The 24538-nt window shown below is 39.3% G+C and overlaps 1 protein-coding gene across 7 annotated transcripts in view; it reads right to left on the bottom strand.

Annotated features, from left to right (window-relative positions):
* Positions 1-5063: 5063 nt before the first annotated feature.
* Positions 5064-24538, bottom strand: part of DLG2 (discs large MAGUK scaffold protein 2) — a gene marked incomplete at both ends in the record, with an annotated part of 740481 nt that continues 721006 nt past the window's right edge. For 5 of the 7 annotated variants that reach the window (XM_079537732.1, XM_079537734.1, XM_079537731.1 and 2 more), the window contains 6 exons: positions 5064-5170; positions 6374-6465; positions 11966-12075; positions 12784-12956; positions 13906-14007; positions 14510-14560. In XM_079537732.1, coding sequence (XP_079393858.1) covers positions 5064-5170; positions 6374-6465; positions 11966-12075; positions 12784-12956; positions 13906-14007; positions 14510-14560 — 635 coding nt within the window. Of the gene's footprint in view, positions 5171-6373; positions 6466-11965; positions 12076-12783; positions 12957-13905; positions 14008-14509; positions 14561-22633; positions 22676-24538 lie in introns of all 7 variants that reach the window. The other 2 variants (XM_079537733.1, XM_079537736.1) reach the window with 2 other exon arrangements.

Raw genomic sequence — 24538 nt, 5'->3', positions numbered from 1 at the left:
ACGCACGTTGGCCAGCATGCTGGACAGAGTGGCACACTGCGTGCAGCCTGTTGCACTCGGAAATTCGAGCTGACTGACCGATTCAAATGTAGGAATACAAATCCAGAAATGGAAAGGTTGCTATCCCACTAAGAGCCAGCAGTGTTGCTTTCTAAAAAGTATTGTTCTTTTTTTTCTTATTTTTTTTCCCAACGATCTTGCCCAGATGCTGGCTACCGCCCATCATTAGAAATGCTGAATTACACCAGAATGAGGTACCTGGGCTGTAGATCAGGGCCGGAGGTGTAAGCTGCTAGCACGGGGTGAGAGATGATGGCTCGTGTCTTACACTCCTCACCTTACAGACAGATTCTCAAGAGAGCCAATGGGGCAGCGGTTCCTATTGCTCTTGGTGAGATGTTGGTGGAGCTGAAACCTTCTGAAAATCTGGCCATGGTGCTTGGCCTATGGGGTGTCTTTGTGTTCAGCAGTTTCACTGCACCTGCCTCAAAGGGATATTGGTCCAGGACATAGCCCTCTAGGTGCTACAGTAATATGGGCAGTAAATAATGGTGCAAAGTATTGAGCTTCTGTTAGTAATGTGGCCTTGGTGCTTTAGAGTAATGCTAAAAAATTGATGTAACAGTGAGGATGGGTATGTAATTTCAGGTGGCATAAATGGGATGGACTCGTCCCTGAAGACATTCAGGGTCAGGCTAGATGGGGTCCGAAGAAGCTGATGGAACTGTTGGTGTCCCTGTGCATTGCAGGGAGTTGGACTAGATGGCCTTTAAGGGTCTCTTCCAACTCAAACGATTCTATGACTGTACAAAATTGATGGAGTGACCATAATTCCACTGGCTGAGGATATAGGCTGGCTATGTGGTGAGTAGCATTAAGCTGTTGTTTACTGTTAACTTTGATGCTGGTTTGTGCTTTAAAATGTCCTGCAAAGGAACAGTCAATTTGTTTGTAATATATTGACAACCTCATTCTTACTTCTGAGCTAGTTGACAAGATGTCTTGTTTTTTGATGGAACAGGAAAATACATCTATTTCACCAAGGCATGCATGGGCCAGAGCACATGGATGCAGTTGCACAGTGAACTGCATGCATGACATGGCAGACAAAATGCTGAAGAGAAGAAATGCTGAGATTAAATGCTATGAACAATAGAAGACCACTTTTCTGTGAACATGGCAGATATTATGGCTTTAAATCTGCAGCTTAAAAAGAAACCAAGACCTTTATGCATGAGCACTGTTTTCACTACATGTGTCTTCTTGTGTTGTCACTTGTTGAATCCTCTGGTCAGGGAAAAACAAAATAAAAAGAAAGAAAGTAGGGAAAACCAAAGCAAAAATACAATTTGACTGACTTCTTATGAGCAGGTAATAGTGAAGGTATAAAACCAACAATTTCTACATAGAAAACTGATGTAAATAGATTAGTGGATGTTGTGTAGATAGAACACTGTCGCTGGCTCGTAGTGGTTGTTAGCTCTGGTTCAAGACTGCTCTCCAGGACGAGGATTTGAAATTTCAGTGCAACGGAGAGATTCCTTATCCTTGACTTTCACAGAGTGGTTCCTAGGACCCTATCCACACCGGAGCATCAAACCATGCTAGCTACAAACACAATTACATCACAGAATATTATTCTAGAAACAACCTTTACTACCAAAAAAATAACAAAGCGCTAGCATGGACAGGGTACCTCTGTAGGAAGGGGAATTAAGCAAGAGGCTCTTTCACTGGTTCGTGGCCAGACCACAAGACCAATAAAGAGGGCCTTTTCACTGAGCCCTGTCAGCAAGCTCTCAATGAGTCAGTGCATGGGAGATGCTTTGTGGCAAGGAGAAATAAATAGTTTGTAATATCGCACATCTGCACAAATCTAGCAAGATGTCATTGTGATCATTCATGGGTGGACAAAAAGATGCTGTAATTTTGGTTCTGCTTAGACCCTACGGTGCTACACACTGTGCCAGAACATGAGAAATAGCACCAGGGATGTGATCTGGCACTTTTCCTAAAGGGTCCAGCATTTGCATTTGTCTCATGTTTAGACGCTCACTAGTCTTTTACATGGACAGAAAAGGAATCTGATTACGCTAAGCTGTGTTAGCACCAGTATGGTCTCAGGTGCTGACTGCTGTGGGTTGTGAGTTCGGATCATTTTTTTTTTGCACCAGATGTAATTTTGCATGAATCTCATGTTTCTCTTCCTCCTCCCACTACCACCCAGTATGATCTGAACAGCTGCAATGCAAAAATGAACCGCAGCTCTGAGGATGCTGAAACGTGAAACGCAAAACGCCAACACACAAAACAAATGGGAGAACAATTCCTAAGGGAAATAAGACCTCTTACTGCTTCTCTTGGTGAATTGTTTTTAAATATAAGTTTTATTTAAAAAAAAAGAAAAAAAAGAAAAAAAAAAGGAGAAGTGCAATGGCAACTCGAAGCACAAACAACAGACAGGGAAAAATAAATAATGTTACTACAGTAACCAAGGACTGATGGAAAAATTGATTGTACTCAGCCATAGTGTTATTGTTCACCATAAAGCACAGCACATGACAAAGCAAAACAGTTACTAGAAGGATAGTGCCGTAAAAGGCTGCATGCTGAACTAAGAAACAAATAAGCAGGTGTGATTGATTGCTTAAAAACAGAGCTGAAAATCAGAATGAAGTTCCTGTTTTAGGATACTTGGTTTTTCAGGTCCAGTGGGCTATTTCCCAACCTGGGGCAATAGTACTTTGCCAGCATGGAAAAATCCATGGCATCCAAAGATCTGGGGTCACTCTGTGGATTTCTGCAGAATTATCCAAAATCTAAGCTTTCATTCGTTTATGTATTGTAAAAAATGTTTCTAGCCCTTCTGGTAACAAAGCTTTTTTGGAGACTTAACTGAATCCCTTGTATATAGATCTGTGCTGGCCAGGCAAGAAAAATAGCAGTAAAAGAAGTGTGAACTTCTCAAAGTTACCGTAGCTGGGCAGTACATGAGGGGCCACTGCAGGGCCACCGAAATGCCCACATGTTTACCTATGTCACCACTGGTGGCTAAGTTTCAAACATCCAGCTCATGGCATCCTCTGGAGAGGTTGGCTGGCTATGCCTGTCAGCTGGACAGGTGCTGAAATGTCAGCTGCAAAGAGACGAGTGACTGAGGAGTTTGTTTAGCATTTGCCCTTAAAACATCCTTAAGCATTAGGGTTGCTGAAGCCACCAGCTAATAAGTGTTAGACTGCTGCAGCATGGCAGGCAGGAGACTGTGGGCTTTCTTTAAGACTTGGTCCAGCAGCAGCAAAGGCAATTCAGCTTACTGTCATTGTATCTCTTGCAGTTGTCCCCTTGTAAGAATGAAGAATGACATCAGTATAGAAAAGAAGAGCAGTGTGAAACAAGGAGAAAATACCTCCCTCTCCCCTTCTCTACATCCCGAACTGCAATTCCACAGACTTTCCCCAAATCCCTTGCAATGTCCATTGCCTCAGTTTTTGCTTTTAAGACCCTTGTTGACTGTGAAATGAATGAAGATACAAGTTAGTTGGTGACCTGCCTGCCTACAAACAGAGGAAAGATCAAATACTTTTGGTATTTCCATTAAGAAACAGGAAGAATCATAAAACATTTTTTGGATGAAGTGTTGTAACTGCGCTCGAGCACTGACATCTTGCTTCTGAGAAGTCATCCATTTCAATTTAAAGATGCATTATCCTTCTGTATTCAGAAAAGGTCCTGCAGGACCTGCAGTCAGTTCAAGTGATCTTTCCACAGGAGTTAATCGTGATTAAATAGAGGCAAGGGAGAGGATTAGATTGAGAGAAAAACAATCAGACAACTACAATTTAAGGAATTATCTTGCTTGTCACTCATAATAGAGAATTTGTTACAGAAAAGGGATAATGCAACTTGATGGTCCTCTTTACATTTTACAGTCGCACAAGGGTGTAAATATTTAATCTTTCAGTTAATTAATCTTTACAAAATATCTCACAAAAACATTTTTACCTATAGAAATTAGTTTCTATACATCAATATATTTTTATTTTTATAAATTATTCCATCTTTAAGTGCCTTCTATCAATATAAATGATAAAATAGACAATCAAAAAATTTAAAGCGTTTCCCAGTTGTATCCCTCCTCGTCAACATAGGTGCTGTGAATCCTCATGCTTGTGTGTGTGTCCACATAGGAATGTATTTGTGTGCACATATGTGTGATGTGAAATGCTTCCATCCTCTCTCACCCCCAAAATCCATTAAAATAAACTATATTGTTATTAGTTCCTGATGCAATAGTGTTTCCAGAGGGGAAAAAAGAAATGCTTGACTTGGTTTCAGAAATCAAAAGATGTGCATAGTTACCAAAGTCGAGGTGTACCAACTACAAATGTGCAATGACAAGCTTAGAATAGGATCCACCTCCCAGTCAAGTCAAAGACAGTCCTACCAGTGACTTCAGTGGGAAGTGGACCAAGAACTCTGAGCTTGATTTTGCAAGGTGCGTGTGGCCCTGATCTAGCAGAACACTTAAGCCCGTGCTTAGCTTTGAGCACATGAATAGTCCTACTGGAACTGACGGGACTGAATGGCATAGGGAAGGATCACAAGTAACTCCAAGTCAAGGGGCTACTCACATGTGTAGGAACTGGGGTCAAATGCTGAGCGCCTTGCAGAATCAAGCCCTATATGAGGTTCAAGAGCTGGGAACTTCTCTTTAAAGCAATCAACACACTGAGCTCAGCCATTGAAATTGATCAAAATGTCCGCATGGGCACAAGAGGTGGCTAGCTCCCCTTGACAAAGGGTCTCCATGTCAAAAGTTTATACCTACAACTGGTGCTTTCAGCACACAACAGATTTGCTTTATATGGTAGAAGTCTTTTTGTTCCTACCCTTTGACCCATCAGTGTCCTTCATGGCTTCAAACACTTTGTGTTGTACATTCATCAAAATTCACATTGACTGCAAAGAACATAAATGCAACAAAAACAGGAAAGCCTCCAAATAGTATATTATAGTTTTCTTCTAAATATTCTCCCGTCGTAATCAGAGGTGCAGTGGCTAATTTATAATTTTTCCTTGGAAGGAATCCAGATGAAAGGCCCAGATTGTTCTTCAATTACGAGTTTGCATTGATTATATATATCTTCTAAGCTATCTCCTTGGACAATAGCTGCATTAAGAAAACATACCAATACTTTTAATTGATACATTCCACTAAATAGTGTCAGCAGATTTTCAATGTACTTATAGATATTGATGATACTAGAAGAAATACTATTGTATTATACTGCAGTGTTATTGACTGGAAAAGTCATACACCTTGCAGATAGCAACAGAGTTCAAACCAGTGGCACCTTCCCATGAGAGAGACCCATCCCTTTGCTTCTAGTAAAGTGACAGAGCTAGACTGTTGATTTAGAGGACTAGCAGTTCTGTCCCATGTGACGAATTGCATGGTAGGCTGCAAGTCTAATATCCATGTGATTTAGAAGCTAGTGAGCAGCAGTACATTTACAATCCAGTATTTTCATAGAATCATAGAATCATAGAATCATAGAATGGTATGGTTGAAAAGGACCACAATGATCATCCAGCTTTAACCCCCCTGCTATGTGCAGGGTTGCCAACCACCAGTCCAGGCTTCCCAGAGCCACATCCAGCCTGGAATTTTCCTCACCTGTTGGAATAAACTCACTTTTGCCTGAAAAAGGAAATTAGATCAGGCCCAAAGTGACTGAAGATAAAGCAGCTGCAACACAAAGCTGTGCCTATATTCTTGAAGTGCCTTTTCCCACTGCAGAAAACTAGAAATGCAGTTCATATTATGTGCACTGTCAGCATATAAAGGGACAAGTGGGGCTTCTGAATGCTGTCCACAAACACTAGTCCACTGAGCAGTGAGCTGCCTAGTTCAGCCCCATTGGGGCTGGGATGCAGAACATGTCTTAAATCCTGCTTTTCTCCATGTCAAGAAAAATATGCCTTTGTCTTGCCCTCTCGTGACGCATGTGGGTCCCTTCCAACCTGGGATATTCTATGATTCCATAAGTTCATGATACCATTGAGCCAGTGAAGAATTCTGCTTTAGTCTGCACAAGTGCAATGATCACAATTTTATTCACTTCAGCAGAAACTAAGTTGAGTCAGGGGGGGAATTAAATTAATGCATAGCTACCCTGTATGTAGGGCAGCAAACATCTGAGGTCCTGAATGCCTTGACTGCTCTTGAGTTTATTGGGAAGCAAAAGTCCCGAGCCAGGAGTCCTTACTATGGGCACACTGTACTGATAAGAAATTTATGCCAGAGAAAGAGCTGATTTGGTATTTTAATAAAATACATCCCTGTGATTTTTTTTAGTCAATAAAAACATACCTGTAAAATATTCTCCAAATTCTTGTTCTAACTTAATTGCACGATCATAGGTTTTCTTGGCTTGCTCCTCTGTAAGACGTTTATTCATTTCCCTAGAAACACAAAGGAAGTCATCAAGAAGACTGGATTTTTATTCAGCTTTTTTAAAAGATGCACTCTACTCACTACTGGACTGAGATAGATACAAGAACCAAGTGGCTAAATTCTTTCATCAGTTCACAGTCAGTTCTGGTATTTTATATTTACTTCTATTTTTATGTAGTATAAGCCAATATTTGCAGATTTTTCCTCTATTTCCAAATTCCCCCAAATTTTTATTTTGGGTTCGCCACCACTATGTTTCCAAACAAAACATGAGGCCTGCTAACTGAAATGGACATATGGCATCAGGAACTCCTGGCTTAGGCTGTGAGACAGGGAGGTCTCAAGGTCTGAGCTCTCGGGGCACTCTTGCCTTCAAAGCTGAAGATTATGAACCTCCTTAACTCCAAGGCCCTCAGATGCCTGTCTTGGATGAATGAGATTGTCCAAACTGCTGAAATGGAAAATGCATCTTGACTAAAATAATGATTAAAGATGGGATTGAGCACAGAAGAACTCGTGACTCTACAGAAGGAATCCCAGAATCATTGTAAACCCTGTAGGGATGCCCCAGAAGGATGTGGGAGAAAGACTTCCTTGGTTGAAGTGTGGGCATGGGTTCCAGATAGTCACAAGAAATCAAACCAAGACTTTCTAGAAGTTAGAGTCAGGATGAGTTACTTATTTATATTCTTTCCAGTTTCAGTCCTTTCCGATTAAATTTACAGATTCCCATTGTATCTTGTAGACTCTAAAATGTTTAAAGTACCAATACGTGTGAAAATATAGAAATGCCAATAACATTCTGTTATTGCACTGTTTTTGTTATTTGATGGAGTGTTTCTATTTCAACATTATATAATAGCTGTAAGAAATGGGTTGTCTTGTTCATACATGCTCAGTTGTTAATATCACTGTATATATGCAAAGAATCAAGCTCATAATCATTAATGCCTTACAAATATATGCCTGCAGATAGACAAATTAATTAGTAATAATAAATATAATTTGCTTGTTCTAGCATTTTTACAGCTTTGATTCATTTTTCTTAAAACGTGAAGGAAATTTTCTGAGGCAACTAGTAGAGCAAGAGAAGTGAGTATCTCGTGTCCTACATAAATCTGATTTAATGTCTTGCATGGAATCATATGATTGTGGTAATGAGCTGTATACTGTATGACATATGTGATGCATGTAGGAAATTATGTGCATGATGGTGCATAAAAAATGATCTATGAAGTGCACAACAGTGTGAACTTGCTATACCTACCTCCTACCCAGCTTCTGGGATGCACCATTTAAGTTGTTCAGAATGCAGTGGCATTTTTCTAGAAATGACTGAAAGTCATCTATCCATGTAACTAACTATCCATATAACTGTGAACACCGCTAAGTGAATCCCTGTAGAAGTACCAATGCAACTCAGAGAGCAGATTTATACAGTGAAGGATAAGAAAGATTTTGAAGAAAATTTATGACAGTCATTTGTGTATTGTATAAATAATAGGCTTAATCTGTGTTATGTTGTTAATTTTGTAGTACTACTATTGCATTCTATTTATTGGAAGGCTGGCTATTTAATTGACTTGGCTCATCAGCTGTGCCTACTGAACACCTCTTTCAGTGACTGAATTGAAACTGTGGCTTGAGTGGGACATAACATTGAACATTTGTATGTAAATTTAACATTTAGCATTTTATCTCCCTCAGTTATTATTTTAGTGCTAACAACATCCTCCTTCATCCAGATCTGGTAAACTTCTGAGAAGTCTTCTTCAAGATTTGACTATCAGAAGAAGAAACAAAGACACAAACAAGCACCTAAAATAGTAAATGCTTTGAAATAAGCAGAAATGTGGATTATATTTGTAGGACATAAAATTGCCTTTGATATATAACTGTTCTAGTTGTATTCATGCCTCTGCCCATCTTGTGCCTTCAGGAGAGGATGGAGAAGGAGGAGGCCCCTGATGTCCACTGTTCATGATAAATTAAAAATGTTGTTAAACAATGGTCTGTTTTATTTTATTTTTTTCTCTCCTAGCCAGGGATCTGCACAGATGGTGAATAAAAAATTTTTTTTGCAAAGAGATGTCCCTCCCGGCAGCTTTAATAGGGATTTCCTCCTCTGTAAGTGAAGCACTTGCCCAGTGCTTTCAGTTCTCATCCCTGTGATCCAATCACTATCTTCCCTCTTCTAAAGAGAGAGGCTAATTGGAAAGATTGAATCCTCTGGGATTCAATCTGTGATATGGAATCATGTAGAGCTGGGGAAGGAAGGAGGGAAGGAGGGAAGGAGGGGAGGAGAGGAGGAGGGAAGGTGGGAAAGAAGGAAGGAAGGAAGGAAGGAAGGAAGGAAGGAAGGAAGGAAGGAAGGAAGGAAGGAAGGAAGGAAGGAAGGAAGGAAGGAAGGAAGGAAGGAAGGAAGGAAGGAAGGAAGGAAGGAAGGAAGGAAGGAAGGAAGGAAGGAAGGAAGGAAGGAAGGAAGGAAGGAAGGAAGGAAGGAAGGAAGGAAAGGAAGGAAAGGAAGGAAAGGAAGGAAAGGAAGGAAAGGAAGGAAAGGAAGGAAAGGAAGGAAAGGAAGGAAAGGAAGGAAAGGAAGGAAAGGAAGGAAAGGAAGGAAAGGAAGGAAAGGAAAGGAAGGAAAGGAAGGAAGGGAAGGAAGGAGAGAGAAAACCATCAATAACCAAGTGCAGATACAAGCTCTCTTAAGATGATTTTCATTTTTGACAACTGCTTTGTTTAGGATAATCCTGAACAGCAATCCATCTTTTTTGTCTTTTAGAGCTTTATCTTGCTGTTACATTAACTTTTAACTTGTTTCCATGATCAAGTGTAGTAATTATGGCAGATAAATCTATCCTTACAAGCAGATCTTATACAGGTAGGATTCCCAAACTTTTTGCGTTGTAGTAATGACTTTAGCAAAAAGAGAGGGCTGCAGAAGCAAATTGTCATGAGAAAAACTATGGTGAGGATTTACTGCTTATCTGTGGGAATTGCTCATGTGCTACTTCTTACCCCAGGGTACAAATGAGAGTTTGACTCACTATGAAAATCTGGAAGGCTGCTCTGCACCTTCTGGGCAGCAAAAACAAGTGCACGGCCTATGTCTGTGAACTAGGCACACAGTGCAAATCACCGCTACCACTTGCATTAGTGTGTGTCTCAGTTTAGTTAAACCTGAGTGATTCAATTTCATTACTTAATAAATGATTTTTGTGAGCAAGGAGCTCAGAACTATGCAGTTATTCTCAAAACAGTTCTTACAAGAAAATGACGCCAGTTGTATTAAAAGAGTTTTTGTTTCTCATAGAAGCTAATTTTAGGTACCGTTGGATAAGAAAAGTACACATCAGACAGATTAACTCAATAAAAACATTACTTGTAGAAAACAAACTGCAGAGGATACAATAATTTAGAATGCCTGAATCCATTTTTTTTTTTCTGATTTTTTCAGGATTTGTTTTATTAGTTACTATTTGTTTATATAACATTTTCCTGCAAAAGATCCCAAGGTAGTACCAATATAAATGGACTTTGGCTGCCTCGTGAAAGTTTGGATTTCTAATTCAGGGTGTCTTCCACAGGGTATTTGCTGAGCAAAGAATTCAGTCACATAATGGATTTAATTTTCTTTGTTCCTATCAACAACAATGGAGGTTTAGGTTTGGAGAGCAAAGAAGAATTTCTTTCGATGCATACTGCTGAACAAAATTCTGCAAACTTTGTAGGACTGGCTTAATAACAGGATGCTTGTTGTATTTTTCATCTTCATAACTCTGTTCAGTCAGTCAGTTAAGGAGTTTCTGTTCTTACATCATATCAACTAAGGGTTTATGTTATTGCAACATTTTTGGTTGTGTCTAATGTATTTTCAGAGAAAAGACCACATTTGTTTACTGCCTTTTTATCACTCTAGATGCAAACTCAGCATTAAACAAAAAATGGAAATATTTTATAGGCAGGAAAGCTGTAGGTGAAGATCTCTCTTAAAACAATCAATAGAGATAGTAGGATTTCAGACTTCCCTGACTCTTCTATTTAGCAAGATAATCAGAATGGACATGCAGCAACCTTATCACCAAATTTGGGGGCCAGAAAGGATGCCCGTTCAGTCACATAACACCAAATTAAATTGATATTTTTTTCAGTAACATACACGTATACGGAAAGCATGTATTTTATCCTGAGTTTTAATCAGTGTGAAGATTATCTCCTTGTGTTCCTCTTCACTTCTACTTCCACTTCTGGGTGGTACCCAGAAGACAGACAACATTTAGTTTATGCCTCATCCATATGAAGTAAAAGAAAATAATGATCTATTGTGTCCTTACACAACACCAATGTTAATGCAGCCCACAGCAGCAGTTTCTGATTTTGCAGCAGCATTATCCATCCATTCATATTCCTGTGTGATCCATCCCAAATGCCAGATGCTTTTCTGCAGTGCTATTGCTTAATTATTCCCTGCTTGTACTTGTGCATTTCATTTTCTCTCCTTTGTCTGTGCTGAATTTCATCTTACTAATTTTACACTGAGTTTTAAACTTATTCTCCAAAGTGCTTTCTACCTCTCAGCCTTGAGTCAGTCACAAATTTTACAAGAGTTCTGCCCAATTCACTGCCCAAGTAATTCATAAAAATAACAACTAGTTCCACAGCTCAGGAAATACACTTTCAGGATATCTGCTATCTTCCCAGTGCCATTTTCAATGACTGCCTGAATGCAGTCGTGCACATACTCCTAATGATTCCCTCTGGACTGTCTAATCTACTGCTGAGGATGTCCCTTGGAGATGTGTCAAAAGCCAGAATAAAAATCAAGACATAAAACAATTATTGATATCCATCTCCAGACATAAAGAAATAAGGTCGATTTGATTTGCTCTTGATGCACATACATTGGCTGCCTCTTATAAAATTTTATCCTTCCAGCTCTTTACTTGAGCTACTTTTACTATCCCCTGGGTCCCAATATTTTTTGAGTACTGAAATTAGGCTGCCTGGTGACAGCTTGAAATTGGTGCCTTCTCTTTTCCTTCTTTTAAGGATTGTTTGCCCCACTCCAGTCCTACAGGTCCTTGCCTATCCTCTTACAGACCTTCAAGCAACTGAAGGGCTGAAGAAGAAGCACACACAGTGTATCTACAGAGGTTTATGCTCTGCTTTGCTCATGTCATAGTGACCAAACGACACCCCAAGACTGGATGGGACAAGGTGGGATACACGAATCCGTGGTGAATTTGCTGTCCAGGTTGTAATAAGTGCATTGAGCACTGGTGGGAAGACCCTCATGGACTTGCACCTAAGCCCATAGGTCCCAGTGGGAAAGGTTCAAAGGCAGCTTTGGCTCATTCATTGGGACTGTCTTACAGTGGCTGGCATGCATGGAGAGCAAGTCTTCACTGTTCCCCCATCCTTTCGTTATTACTGATTTTAGAGGCCAGACTAAAGAGCTGTTGAGGATGCATTCTGAGCAAAACAACACGTGGAAGAGTTTATACTTACATCAGAGGCTCCCATGATTTAGGCTTAATGAAGATAGCGATGGGATATAGTTGTGCAACTTGTAGTCGTTTGATCGCATTTCCTGACACATCGAGAATACAGTGCTTGCCCTGTTGGAAGCAGATGAGGATGTGTTCATTTCTGCAGTTTGCTGAAGATCAGCCAAAAGAGGGAAGCAATCCTTTGAGGCAGTGTCCTGGAACACAGCTATGACTGACACACCAGGGGAGGGGGACTCCAGGGCACACACTCCACCCCCCTGCCTTTGATTTAGTCCTAATATAAAATAAACCCTTGAAGATATGAAAGCAACTGGTAGTTTTTTTAATTTATTTTTTATTGGCATGAGCTCTGGGGGTGGTGATGGATTTTCTTCAGAGATGAGGAAAATCAGTTCTTAAAAATAATAGCATAGCTATATTCTCTACTGCTTAATTTAATTCTTGTTTGTGTCAAAGACTTTGGGTGTCACTTGAGGCAAATCATTTAATCTCTCCGGGCTTCATTCTTTTACCTCTGTGACAGTGAGATAAGGTTATTCATCTGTTGTATAGAGGGTAGAGGGAAAGCTGTTTTGGGGCATATTTGAGGTGCTGTGTTAAATTTCTTAATCTATGCCTCTACATCCAAGTATTAGAAGTGCCAAGAACATTTACTTTCAAAGTCATAGACTGTACAAGTCGTGTCATTATAAAGCCTGTAAGCAATTGGATGTCACTTTGTACATATTTTATATTTTTGGCATAAATGTGACTGAGATGCAGTGTTGCCACAAAACTGATCATGTTGCATGGACAGTAAAACTGGCATCAACTTACCCTCTCTGCCACAAATCTCACAGACTGGACGCTAGTTCCATATAAATTATCATTGTACTGCCCGGCTTCTATAAATTTGTGCTCTTGGATATCTTTTTCCATTTGTTCTCTTGAAATGACAAAATGATAATCTCTCCCATCCACTTCATAGTCACGCTTTGGTCGTGTGGTATCTGCACGAAACAAAGATAGGGGATCAAGAAGTCTGTATCAATTAACATTACTAGTGGGCAGTGCTATCACTGGAGGTGTTCCACATCTGGGAGAGCTTTGGTTAACTTTTTTTTAATGGAGTTTTGACAATGAGGCTGCCATTTTACAGTAATACCTTCTAATATTTACTCCCAATCAATCTTATGTTAACACAAAATAAGCATTTGCTAGAATTTCACTTTATCTCATCATAGTCATAACTATATCTCAAATGAAAAAAAGCACATTGCAGATTATAAATCCAGACCTACGGCAGTGATAAAAATGAATGGCAATCTCATTTAATTTAACCTTAATCATAAGGCTATTTCTGATCTTGTCTCCTAGCAGATTAAGCTACCATGTTTGTAGAGACAATAGTTTAAAAAGAAGAAAGACTGCAATCAGGATCTGCAGTAAACACTGAACAAGCTCTAATGATCCAAGATACAAACACTCTGCTTAATTCAGGGCCCAACATTGCTTTCAGAGGAGCCAAGATAAATTCCACACAAGTCACAGGCTACTCCATAATTTTTTAGTCAATATTCTTCAGCTGAGTTGAAACATTTTATGTTTTATCAATATTTCAAAATTTTATTGTCTTTAAGAAAATACAGAATCATTGGTGAGTAAACTGAGTTTGTGGTTAAAAGGTCCCTTGTTTAGAGGGGCAGCTTCTGGCCTCTGCTCATAGAGCCCATCCCTGCAGCCCCCCACTTCCAAACACTGACACATAAAACTAACACTCAGAACCTCACAATTTTTTGTTGCTTGTTCCTTTGACCTTTTTTCTCTGGTAGAAAAATGGCTTCTGAGAAACTCAGCTACATAAAGTTCATGGCTGCTATTTTCATCACAATTCACTTAACGAATGGCACCAAGGGATGCAACAGACAGCTGCAAAACGAGGAATAAAATTATACTTACGTGGTACACATGATCCAAACTTATCAGGGAATTCAGATATCAAGTCATCATTGATTCGATCTTTCATAGGGCCCAGAATAATTACTGGCCTGGTGTAATTAACTGACAAATAAAAAAGAGAGGCACATTTTGGTGGTTACTGGAAATAATGGTAAATATTCCCAAAGCTGCACTAACGAGTTGCTGTCTTTAAGATCAAGTTGGTGGGTTGATGGTTGGATTAGATGATCTTTGTGGTCTTTTCCAACCTTAACGATTCTATGACTCTAATGAAATCTTAGGTTACTTTTTATTGATGGATCATTTTTCTATTGATGTGGCTAAGGAAAATGGAACTAATGTTACTTATTTGGCAGAGCAGAGCACTGATGATGTACACAGGTGTAGACAAGTGGCATTATGAAAGGCCACGGGAACACACTGCAGAGAGTCCAGGAAACATCAGGAAGCACATGAAAGCTAGGGATAACCTTATGTCATTTCTTATGTATGCAACAGTGGCCAAGAAGGAACCACAGGGACAACAAGGCTTACTGCTCTACTGGCCCCCAGAAATAAAATAAAAGATGTAAGAAACAGTGTCAGAAAAGCAGTCGGAACTTACTTTCCTGTCTTGTGACAGGTTCATAAGAAAGAATGCAGTCCTCTTGGCCTCCTGATGAGAGAAGAAAGAGAACAGTTTGAAGCTGACACGTGACACTTCATGTACCAAAGCTTGATAAAATGCTTCACACAGGCAGTTCGAGTTCTGCACTTCTCTGTAATATGCTCACCTGAACCATTCCAAAACCCTTAAAAACTTCAATCTGCAGAGATCACTTTTTTCCCTCCCCTTTGACCTGTGCCACATATTTCAGTTCTGTTCTCTGAACCTGGGTTTCTTCAATGGTCCAGAATAGTGGAGGCAACAAGGCCTCATTTAATGACAAGGCTGTTTATAAGGGCAGAAATTTCAGATATAATTATTTTGTTCACCAATTGCTACGGCCCTAACAAGCTGCTGCAGGGCAAATCTACTAGCTTTTCTTTACAGAGGGAGTGGTGAGGGGCTGGAACAGGCTGCCCGGAGAGGTTGTGGATGCTCCATCCCTAGAGGCGTCCTGGGCAGCCTGGTCTAATATTAAATGTGGACGTTGGTGGTCCTGCATGTGGCAGGGGTTGGAGATTCATGATCCTTGAGGTCCCTTCCAACCCTGGCCATTCTGTGATTCTGTGATTCCGTGAGAGCTACATAAACTGAACTGTTTTTACCTTCAGAATTCAAGCACATTTTGGCTGATCATCTTGTGCATAAGCTCCCTAGTCTAGTTTATTTACAACCTGGTATCTAGCTCTGAGCATTTTTTCTGATCCTCATGCTTTATCTGAACACAAGTACTACAGAATAATTGTATTTTATGCCTTATTCTCTCCACTGCTGCTAGGACTGTGATGTTTCCTCATTGTGACATATAGGGAACCAATGCAGAGAACTTTGACGGAAGACTCAAGTGGTCCAGGACTTGGGTGCAGGTGTGCAGCTCTAATACATCTCTGCCCTCCATAAGAGCATAAAAGGAGAGCTGGAAGGATTCTTCAATCTACTGCATGAATAATTCCTGCAGATCTCTCTGGGTCATTGTCACATACTTGGCACTTCATAAGGGCTCTGGCATGTTCAAAATATGACTTTGGCTTATCAAATTTTAATATCCTGATTTTATTTTTACTCAGATCAGGGTTTACCTTTGAGAAGATCCACACTTGGGATTTTGCATCTAATTTAGGTATTATGGAATAAAGATTGTCATCATCGTATCTGAGTTTTACAAAAAAAGGTAGAATTACCTTTATAACATTTGCTTGTATATGTGAGTCTTTACAACATTTTTCTGACAGGCTTCTGTCAAACCAAATAGTTCATAAACACATCAAGAGTTGCATGATGCCTGATTGATGATATAGGTAGGATTTAGAGGTTGTACAACTCACACTGAGGCTTTCTGACTGATTTTCAGGCCATTCTTGAAGTTCTACTCTATTAATTAGTCTTCATTAGAATGCAATGTCTAGATCACAAGAAGGTACAAAGGCCAGGTTGGATGGGCTGTGGGCAGCCTGATCCAGTGGATGGCAACCACTGCCCAAGGCAGGGGTTGGAACTGGATGGTCTTTAAGGTCTTTTCCAACCCAAGTTACTCTATGATTCTATAACTCTGTGATTTTGGTGTTTAGTCTTAAACTGACTCCCACTCCATGAATCTAATATGTTCAGAGAGAACTGTTCCTGCTATATTACCTAGACAGCTGTGAGAAATGTGTAGGAAAACCTTCCAAGTAAAAAGAATTTAATTAGCCATGATGAAAGAAAAAGCAAATTAAAAAAGTGCTACTGTGTAAGGAGAGAGGCAGAAAAGACAGGACTAATTTCAAGCTAGCAATGTTGCTGAAGCAATTGAAGAGAAAGCTTGCTTTTTAATAAAAGGAAGAGATTAGTTTTTAAGGACAAGGCAATGTAATGTATGAGGAATGTGAATAATTGATTCTGTTCTATTTTGTGAGTGTCTGATACTGTAATCACTTGCTTAACTTTGATTTGTTGCAAGGTTAAAAATCTCGAATTCTTACATTCTTGCATCAGATTTTTTATTTTCCCTCAAGTTATTTTGAGAAATTTTATGTGATGTAGTAATCAGGATGTCCCAGTTCTTTGGAGATGAAGTTCTTTGGAGATGTCACTCCCCAGCTTGACAAGGATGCTTCTACACTGCCTGCCTTCCAGCCCTCAGGAGCCAATGCTAAGCTTTAAACAACCTTAGAATGTCAGCCTTGGGATGGCTGTTGAAGCCATCGTGTACTAAGCATGTGGAGGGGATTTTGTTTGCACAAATAGTCTTAAACTTGAGACTACATGTTTCAAAGGCACGTAGCTTTCTGCAGAGGGGGATTCATTTAGGTCATTGCAGAAAACCATATTATGAGTGCTTACATCTGAGCTAGTCCTTAGATGCTCTTTAGACTCAATGGGTGCCTACAAATAGGCAAGTGCTTATTCTAAGACTTGAGTCATCTGATCTATTTCAGATTTTGGGATGAGTATCTATCAGTATGATTTGGGCTACAGACACAAATGAACTTGTCATTTAACAGAAGTCAAATAGCCCTGAAGCCACTGCAAAGGGTTGAAGCAAGCAAGGAGAAGCTTAAAGGCCGACTGATGCATAGGGACTTAAATATAGTCATCTTCCTGAGTGAAGGCTGTTCCACACTGAACATCAGAGTCACATGTGGTGTGAGCATGGGTGGAAATCGCTGTTTCCACTACTTGTCTTTTCTGGAAAAAGAGTTCAGGAAGTTCAAGTTTCCATGTGAAGAAAATAATTTCAATCACTACCACAAGTTTTCAGGGGCTGATATGCATGTTAACAGTACCAGATGATGGTCTTCAGTGATTTCTTCTCAACTGGTACTGCACAAAGTATTAAGTATAATGAACAGCTCTAGAATCAAGCAATAATCAGATTGCCATAACCTCATGATGGTTTTGAGGTGTGACACAGCATGATGTTCTGCAGGGCAGAGGTTTATCTATCATTTGATCGTTTAACACTATCATTAACAGCTTAATTAGCACAGGTCTGCTATATTGATCTGGAAAATTGTTGTGAAATATAACAGACAAAAAAAAAAAAAAAAAGAGAAAAGAAAAAAATCTGTCTGTATGATTTTGGCATGATCCTTTGTTCTTCAGTAAAATTCCATTAGTCAAAAAGACAAGAGAAGACAGAAGATAAGGAAAGAGAAGACATAGAAAGAAAGCCTTCTTAAACATAGTTTAATAGTTAAATTCCTGGATGTCTCTCACTTTGTCAGTATTGCTATGGCTCCTGTTCCTTGTGCTCTTGGTTTGCATGTTGGTGAGTTCTCATGCTCAACAAGAGAACAACCTGGAATTTTTTACAACTTACTGTCTCTAAAAGCTGAGCAGAGAGGTCCTGGGAGGTCAGAAGAATTTCATGAGGACCACTCATTTTTTTCTTTTTAGGGTAACCCTAAAATAGATTTAAAGGGCTGTCTTTATTTTTCTTATTTAGCTAGATGGATCTGAGGAGATACCAGTGTACATGTGTGTCAATTTACATATGTTTCATTTAACCCATAAAAAGCTTCCTACTGTCTTGCCAGAGCATCCACAGCTTCCACAGTGCTGATGTTGCTGCATCCAGCATGTGAGTAATGGGGCAGGAGAGCCACTGTGATGCCATGGTGTAGCCACCATGTAACCAAAGGGCCACCCTTATCAGGTACCTTATAAATCCATGGATGTTGGCATCCTAGTAATGGCTGTGAAGGAAAAAAGGTCAGCAAAAGTCTGAGACTGAAGATCCTACTGGAAAGTGGTTGATCAGTATGACATGATTAAGATCAATAAATCTCGTGCAGCCATATGTAGAGACTTTAGTGCTTGTGCCAATTTAAGTACTAATATACAAACCTACAGGGAGAGTAAGAGCAAATGTAAGCATTTTAATTAATCAGTGGCCTAACATAACAATCAGGACTCTTTTAAATCTTGTTCCGAAACTTCAAATCTCATTACAGAATGAAATGTTGACCAAATACAGAAAGTAAAAATTTTGGTTCCTGATACCTTTTCTTTTAACTTATAGTCATGTAGTGCCTCTCTAAATAATTGGTGCAATCACAATCAATTATGCAATTAGGCTAAGTAGATGGGTTAATGTTTGTGTAATTTTGATGACGGCTGTAAAAACCTCTACTGACCTGTGCTTGAGTGCATTTCCACACATTACCTCCCATATGCAGTGGAGAGACTTAAAAGTCATGTCATTATGAAAATCATGTCTTGGAAAATAAAAACTGATGAGTCTATGGTAAAAAATACATTCTTTCAGGCTTGGTTTGAAATAGAAAATTAGAACTCTTCAAGTTACAGAGCTCAGAACAAACTTCTAATCATTGTTTAATTAGCTGGTTGAGGAATAAGTCAAAGTTGGCCTAATGTATACTTAAGAAGGAAAACTTTCTGCTAGATCAGGATTTTATATACCACGCTGCATCCCTGATTTTTCTGCTAAGAGAAGGTGAAAATCAACTAATATTGTTATAGTCCTTATATTTGCACAGCTTGCGTGACGTAGCAGCATCTGTGTGGCATCTCAGCCCCTTGTAGCTCAGGCTAGAAATTGTTCCAGGCTCAAAAGCACTTCAAAATCTTTTATAAATTACCAGATTCTGCTGTCAAATATGCTTGTGGTTCTCCCAAAAGTTACTAGGTTATCTGCTGGGATAAAGAAAATTATCAACTGGGATTTGGAGAGGCTGCCACCTCACATCCCTGCAAGATGAGGACAATGGTGAGCGCCATGCAGCCTACATGGCAGGGGCGTGTTTAGCAGAATGCTCTGCTAGTCTGGTTTAGCTATCTTCTTAGAGACGAATTGTTTTCCAGATGTCATTCTGTGTCTCCATTAACTTCAAATTGAATCTATTGTAAAAACTGAGTGGGTGATGGCTGTTTTTTGGGATACATATTGGTCAAGGAAATCTCACCGCTGGCTTTAGCTCTTTTTCTCATTACAAACCAGAGTTGATAGTAGAAATCACGTTTACTATCTGCAACAGCCTTGTTGCTAAGGAGCGGTCTAAGAATTTTCTCCCAAGACCACATATGAGAAATTTCAATTTTATTATTATTTTGAAACACTGACTGTAATACTGACTTTAATTTTTAGCCCCCAAGCCCAACACATAAGCAATGGAATTTTTCAGCCAAATACTCAGGCATTAAGCAATATATTTGTCTAAATAAATAAGAATTCATCAGAATAGCTCCCAGAAAAAGCCCAGTCAGTTTGTAAACCTTCTGTTAATCTCTGTACAGGGCACAACCTGGTCAGCTCTCAGAATCCTTCAATGTCTCTTTGTGCAGCTGTACCCCTGAATTGGAATGGTTCAAGGAATGATAAAGTAATACAGGTTTTAACATTAGCTACTTTTCACTAGACGCTAAGAAGCAATAGTTAGAGAAACATGTTGAAGCAATAGCCAGAAACCCATGAGAAACAATGCAGAACACTTCAATCTGAACTACAACTGGACTGTTTTTACAGGAGCAAATATGAACGTCTGCAGGAGAACATTTCTTACTCACACACTTTTCTTTATATTGGCCAAGGTGTGAACTGCTGATTTGTTACAATTCAGAAATCCATGGGACAAGCAACCCTTTTTTCCTCCTACTCATTTCCTTGGGAAACAGAAGAAACAAAGGGTGCTCTGCATACTGTCTCATTCCATCAGGAGTCAGCTTTATCCTGAGTACCTATTATTTTTCTTTCATTAAAAATTAATTATAAGGCAAGGAGGACTATGTCTTTAGGATGTGAATGTTCACCGATTAGTTCTGATAACTACTGTTGCCATTTGGGGAGATAAGGATAGACTTCTACTGTGCAGTGTCCATTCTCAGCTGTTCCACAAAGTCAGATCTGCAGTGAAATAAGTCAACTGCTTCATGGCAGACCCCATCATTCTTACCTCCATACCCTCACAGTTGGCCAACTACTCTCTAGCCACCCCTCACTTGCTCTCTGTTTTCTGATTCTTATCTCAAGTCACAACTTTTCTAGAGGGGATTTGCTGCAGTGAGCTGTGTGATGGGAATGTGCTTGCTGACCTAGAGTAGCCTAGAGATTCAGGGTGTAACTATTCCGATTCAGGAGCGCTGGGAGTCCCAACAGAAGACATGCCCATATTCCATGGCCATATAGTAATCAAACACAGGGTCAGGCCAGAGCTGACATGTCATTGTAATTGTCTGAAACAGTTATTTCCAAAAGCTGGTGTCTAAAATTGCTGGCTGCCCAAGGTCGTGGACTCAAGCGTCATATCTGCACCCACCAATGAATCATTAGCAAATGAAATCAGGCCCTTTGGGCACCAGCTCCTGAATTTTAAAGTCACTTTCACTTGGCATAATGCAAGACTGGCTTCCTTTGCTTCTGAATGTCATAGCTTTGCCCTGAGCAGGAAAGGAAGCCCTCCCTGCATTTCCTCTGCTGGGCAGCAGTTTTTTGGACACCCCAGCAATATGCGGTGAGCTCCAGCCAATATGATGCTGGTTAGTGCTGGGGTGAGCTTTCCCAGATGGAAACCACACTTAAATGAGATGCCTGTTGTGTGCAGTTAGTAACCTCAGCACTTCTTTTTGTTCCGAATGTGTCCCAACTAACTAACCCCCCAAAATTTTCTTTTTCCCTGATCCTCAAAACAAATGCCTTATTTCAAGCTATTGCACAGCCAACTGGTTATCTGGTCAGCCTTATGATGCATTTTAGGAACTATCTTATGTGGACTTGTCCAAGATGTTGACCTGTAGTTTGGTTCCCATTTTAATTCTCCTGTTTGGGATATCAGGCATGGGACATGTTAAGCCACCAGCCTTGGTTACTTGGGCATTTACATACTCACTCTGAAATAAACACATCTGGAAGAGATTTGACTCATAAGAACTTTTGAAAATTTATCAATTGATTCAGTCTTGATTGTAAAGTCAATCTGGTGAAAGAGCATGTTATATGTCAGACATAAAATCCTTCTTTCCTCTCAGTAAAGGACACAGAATAAATAACATGGCTCAGAATTGGTTCTCAGCAGTTCAAAAGTGCCAACTGTTTTCTTGTGACTCTGGCAATTGCTTTCCAAATAAATATTTGCAGTACAAGAGAATACAAACTAATTTACCATTTCTGAATTGAATAAGGTTAGCTGTTCTACTGAAACAAACCAATGTTTATTAACAGAGCTCAACTGCTATGCACTCTACGAAGACTAGAAAGTATGAGGTATGATACCAGTGATTACCTGGATGTATGCGGGTACTTAGCGCAAGTGCTGAGCGACTGGTGGAAAACTTGATTTGCTAAGCAAATGGCTTGAGAAAATTAAACAACTTGGTAACTCAGTGATCAACCTCTCTTTTACTATCTTTTACTACATTTCCTTTCATCTATTTTGATAACTTTTTTTTTTCTTTTCAACACTTCCAGATAATTTTCCACAATTTACAATCTATCTCTAAACTATTTGACAGTAGTTCTGTAATTCCAACCAGATTAGATTACAGGATTGGGACCATTGCTTAGAGGAAATCCACATCATTTATTGGTAGTGTCTAAAGGGTGAAGGTCTATTTGTCTCTCGATGTTTTTTGAAGACTTCATTATGTATTAAGAAAGCTGTACTGACAAAATTAAAGACTCACTAGACTTTTTGGGCCATTTATTTGTTGTTCATGAAGGTATGCAAAAATGCAAATAAAAATTGTGACATTGTAAAGAAGATCTTTTGCATTTCTGACAACAATTATGGAGGAATTTTACTTTTAAAAGGTCATCAAGAAATTGTCCCTCTTCCTTCTGAAATAGACTTCCTTTCACTAAATAAAATAATTCTAATTTTCAAAGACTACCCAAAGCCAAGTTTGATTTTATAGCCCAGAATACACTCCAAATAGCAAATCACCCTCCCTTTTCTCATAAAGGTTGCCAGTTTTCTTTTATAGCTATGTACTCAAGAGGTGGTTGTAAATTTGAATTCCAAGCCATTTGCTCCAACCATTTTTTTCAACATTAACAAAAGAATAGCAAGAAGAGAACCAAAATAACAGGAACGAACACAGCAAGCAATGCAAAGTAAAAAGACTCTAATGAAAGCAGTAACTTACTGTAGCTACTTTCACTATCGCTGGCATTAGAAGAAACATGTTCTGCAAGAACAGTACAGCAAATTAAAGAACATAACCAAGCACCACAGAGCCGCAGAAACTCAAAAGATCTGCCGCAGCCATGCAAAGGTAGTTGTGCAAAGAGGAAATAAAAACTATACAGTGACATCACCTGAAGGTCTTAGATAATTTACACAGTTAAAATGAAAGCTTTCTCTCTTGAGGTATTTCCGAAAGAGACTATACACATCTAGTGATATACAATATAGAAAAGCCATTGATACACATTATAGCAAAGCCATGTCATTTCTTTCTAAGACTTTCTAAGATAGTTAATGACATCTCAGATAAATTAATTTCAAAATACCATATGGTCCACTGGCATCTCAGTGAATGACTAATTTCATGAATAAGTTTCTGCTCGTGTTCTTCTAAACTTAGTTTTGTCCTCAGCGTTAATCACTTTCTACTATCCAGTGGAGTTAACAAATTAATGTGAAAAGGGCTTTGATATCAACTATTGCAAAAGATTAAAAAAAAAAAAAAAAAAAAAGAGACAAAGCCAATGTCAATGTCAAAAAAAAAAAAAAAAAAAAAAAAATAGAAGAAATGTTTTTCCAGACAAGTTCTAGCTTCAGGATTTGAGCTAGAGTACAAAAATCTTTTTCAGACTAGTCTGGATATGCGATCAGGGATGGAAGAATTATCAAGGGGTAGACTTCTGGTTTGACAAGTTTGGTGTCAGAAAGGTGTGGTGTACATCATGCAAAGTGATTGTTTCCAATCAGGAAGGCTGAGTGACATCAGTCAGATCATGCTTAGTGGTCTCTAAGAGGTCTGTAGAACCACATTTAAAGGCTGTTTTAATAGCTCTCTGGTAGAAATGCTGATAACTTTCCAGGTAAAGTTCATTTGACACATACTTGAAATTTTTCACCTGGACCAGAGCATTTAAAAATAAATGTTACAATGGTTATATAGTGAGAAGCAACCCTGGGTTAATTGGAATGAGATATGGATTGTTGAACGGACAATGAGCACAAGTAACTCACTTCCTGAGAGTCATCAGAAGCCAAAATGTATCTAACTGTCATTAATCCATTGTGCAGATTAGGATGTTAGTGACTGGTAACCACCATGTGCAACAAGTCAAGAATCCACTGGGATGAACTCAGAGTAGGCCACAAGGAGGATGAATATGGGAACTGTGTCAAGGCCACCTCTTCTCTGTGAGGTGCTGCGTTCCCCCCCATGCACACCTAATGGCTGGGGTTCATCAAGCAGCAGCAGACAGGCTGGTGGAGCAGCAGGAATGGGAGAGGCTGATATCCGATAAAAGTAACAGTTGACAAACTTTGGTCTTGGACTTATTTACAAGCTTCAAAATATTAGACCCATGCTTTCAACAAAACTGTGTGGAGTCTTGGACATTTCACAGAAAGTTAACAACTGCTGCCTCCAACCATGATGTTATTCGAGGCCTTGAAGGTTTTGTTAATCCATAACAAATATCCTCCATAGTAACTATTAAAGTAACAACTATAACTTAGTTTAATATTAGTGAAATTTGAACACGGCTGAAATGTCTAGAGATGTGTCAGTAATTAAAAGCTAGGTGTAATATTAATAGAGAAACTAGAGCCTGACCAATACCCTAGTGCCACTTTTCTCCTAGCAGTTTGCAGATTTAGTTATCTCCTTCTGGATGATTGAAAGTTACAGAGATCTGTCTTTTTAAGGACACAGATATGCAGGAGGGTTTATCAAATCAGATGTATTTGCATATTTTTTTTTAAAGCAGTGGAGGATTTGCATTTATTCCTAGTGAACAGCAATAGTACTTTACTTCATGTAACAAAATGGTTAAGATTCAGGTGGCAGCGGTATTGAAAATGGGTCTTCTAA

This window comes from Tetrao urogallus (genome assembly GCF_951394365.1).
Source record: "Tetrao urogallus genome assembly, chromosome: 1".
Lineage (NCBI taxonomy): Eukaryota > Metazoa > Chordata > Aves > Galliformes > Phasianidae > Tetrao > Tetrao urogallus.
This window is presented reverse-complemented; position numbering and strand designations above follow the sequence as displayed.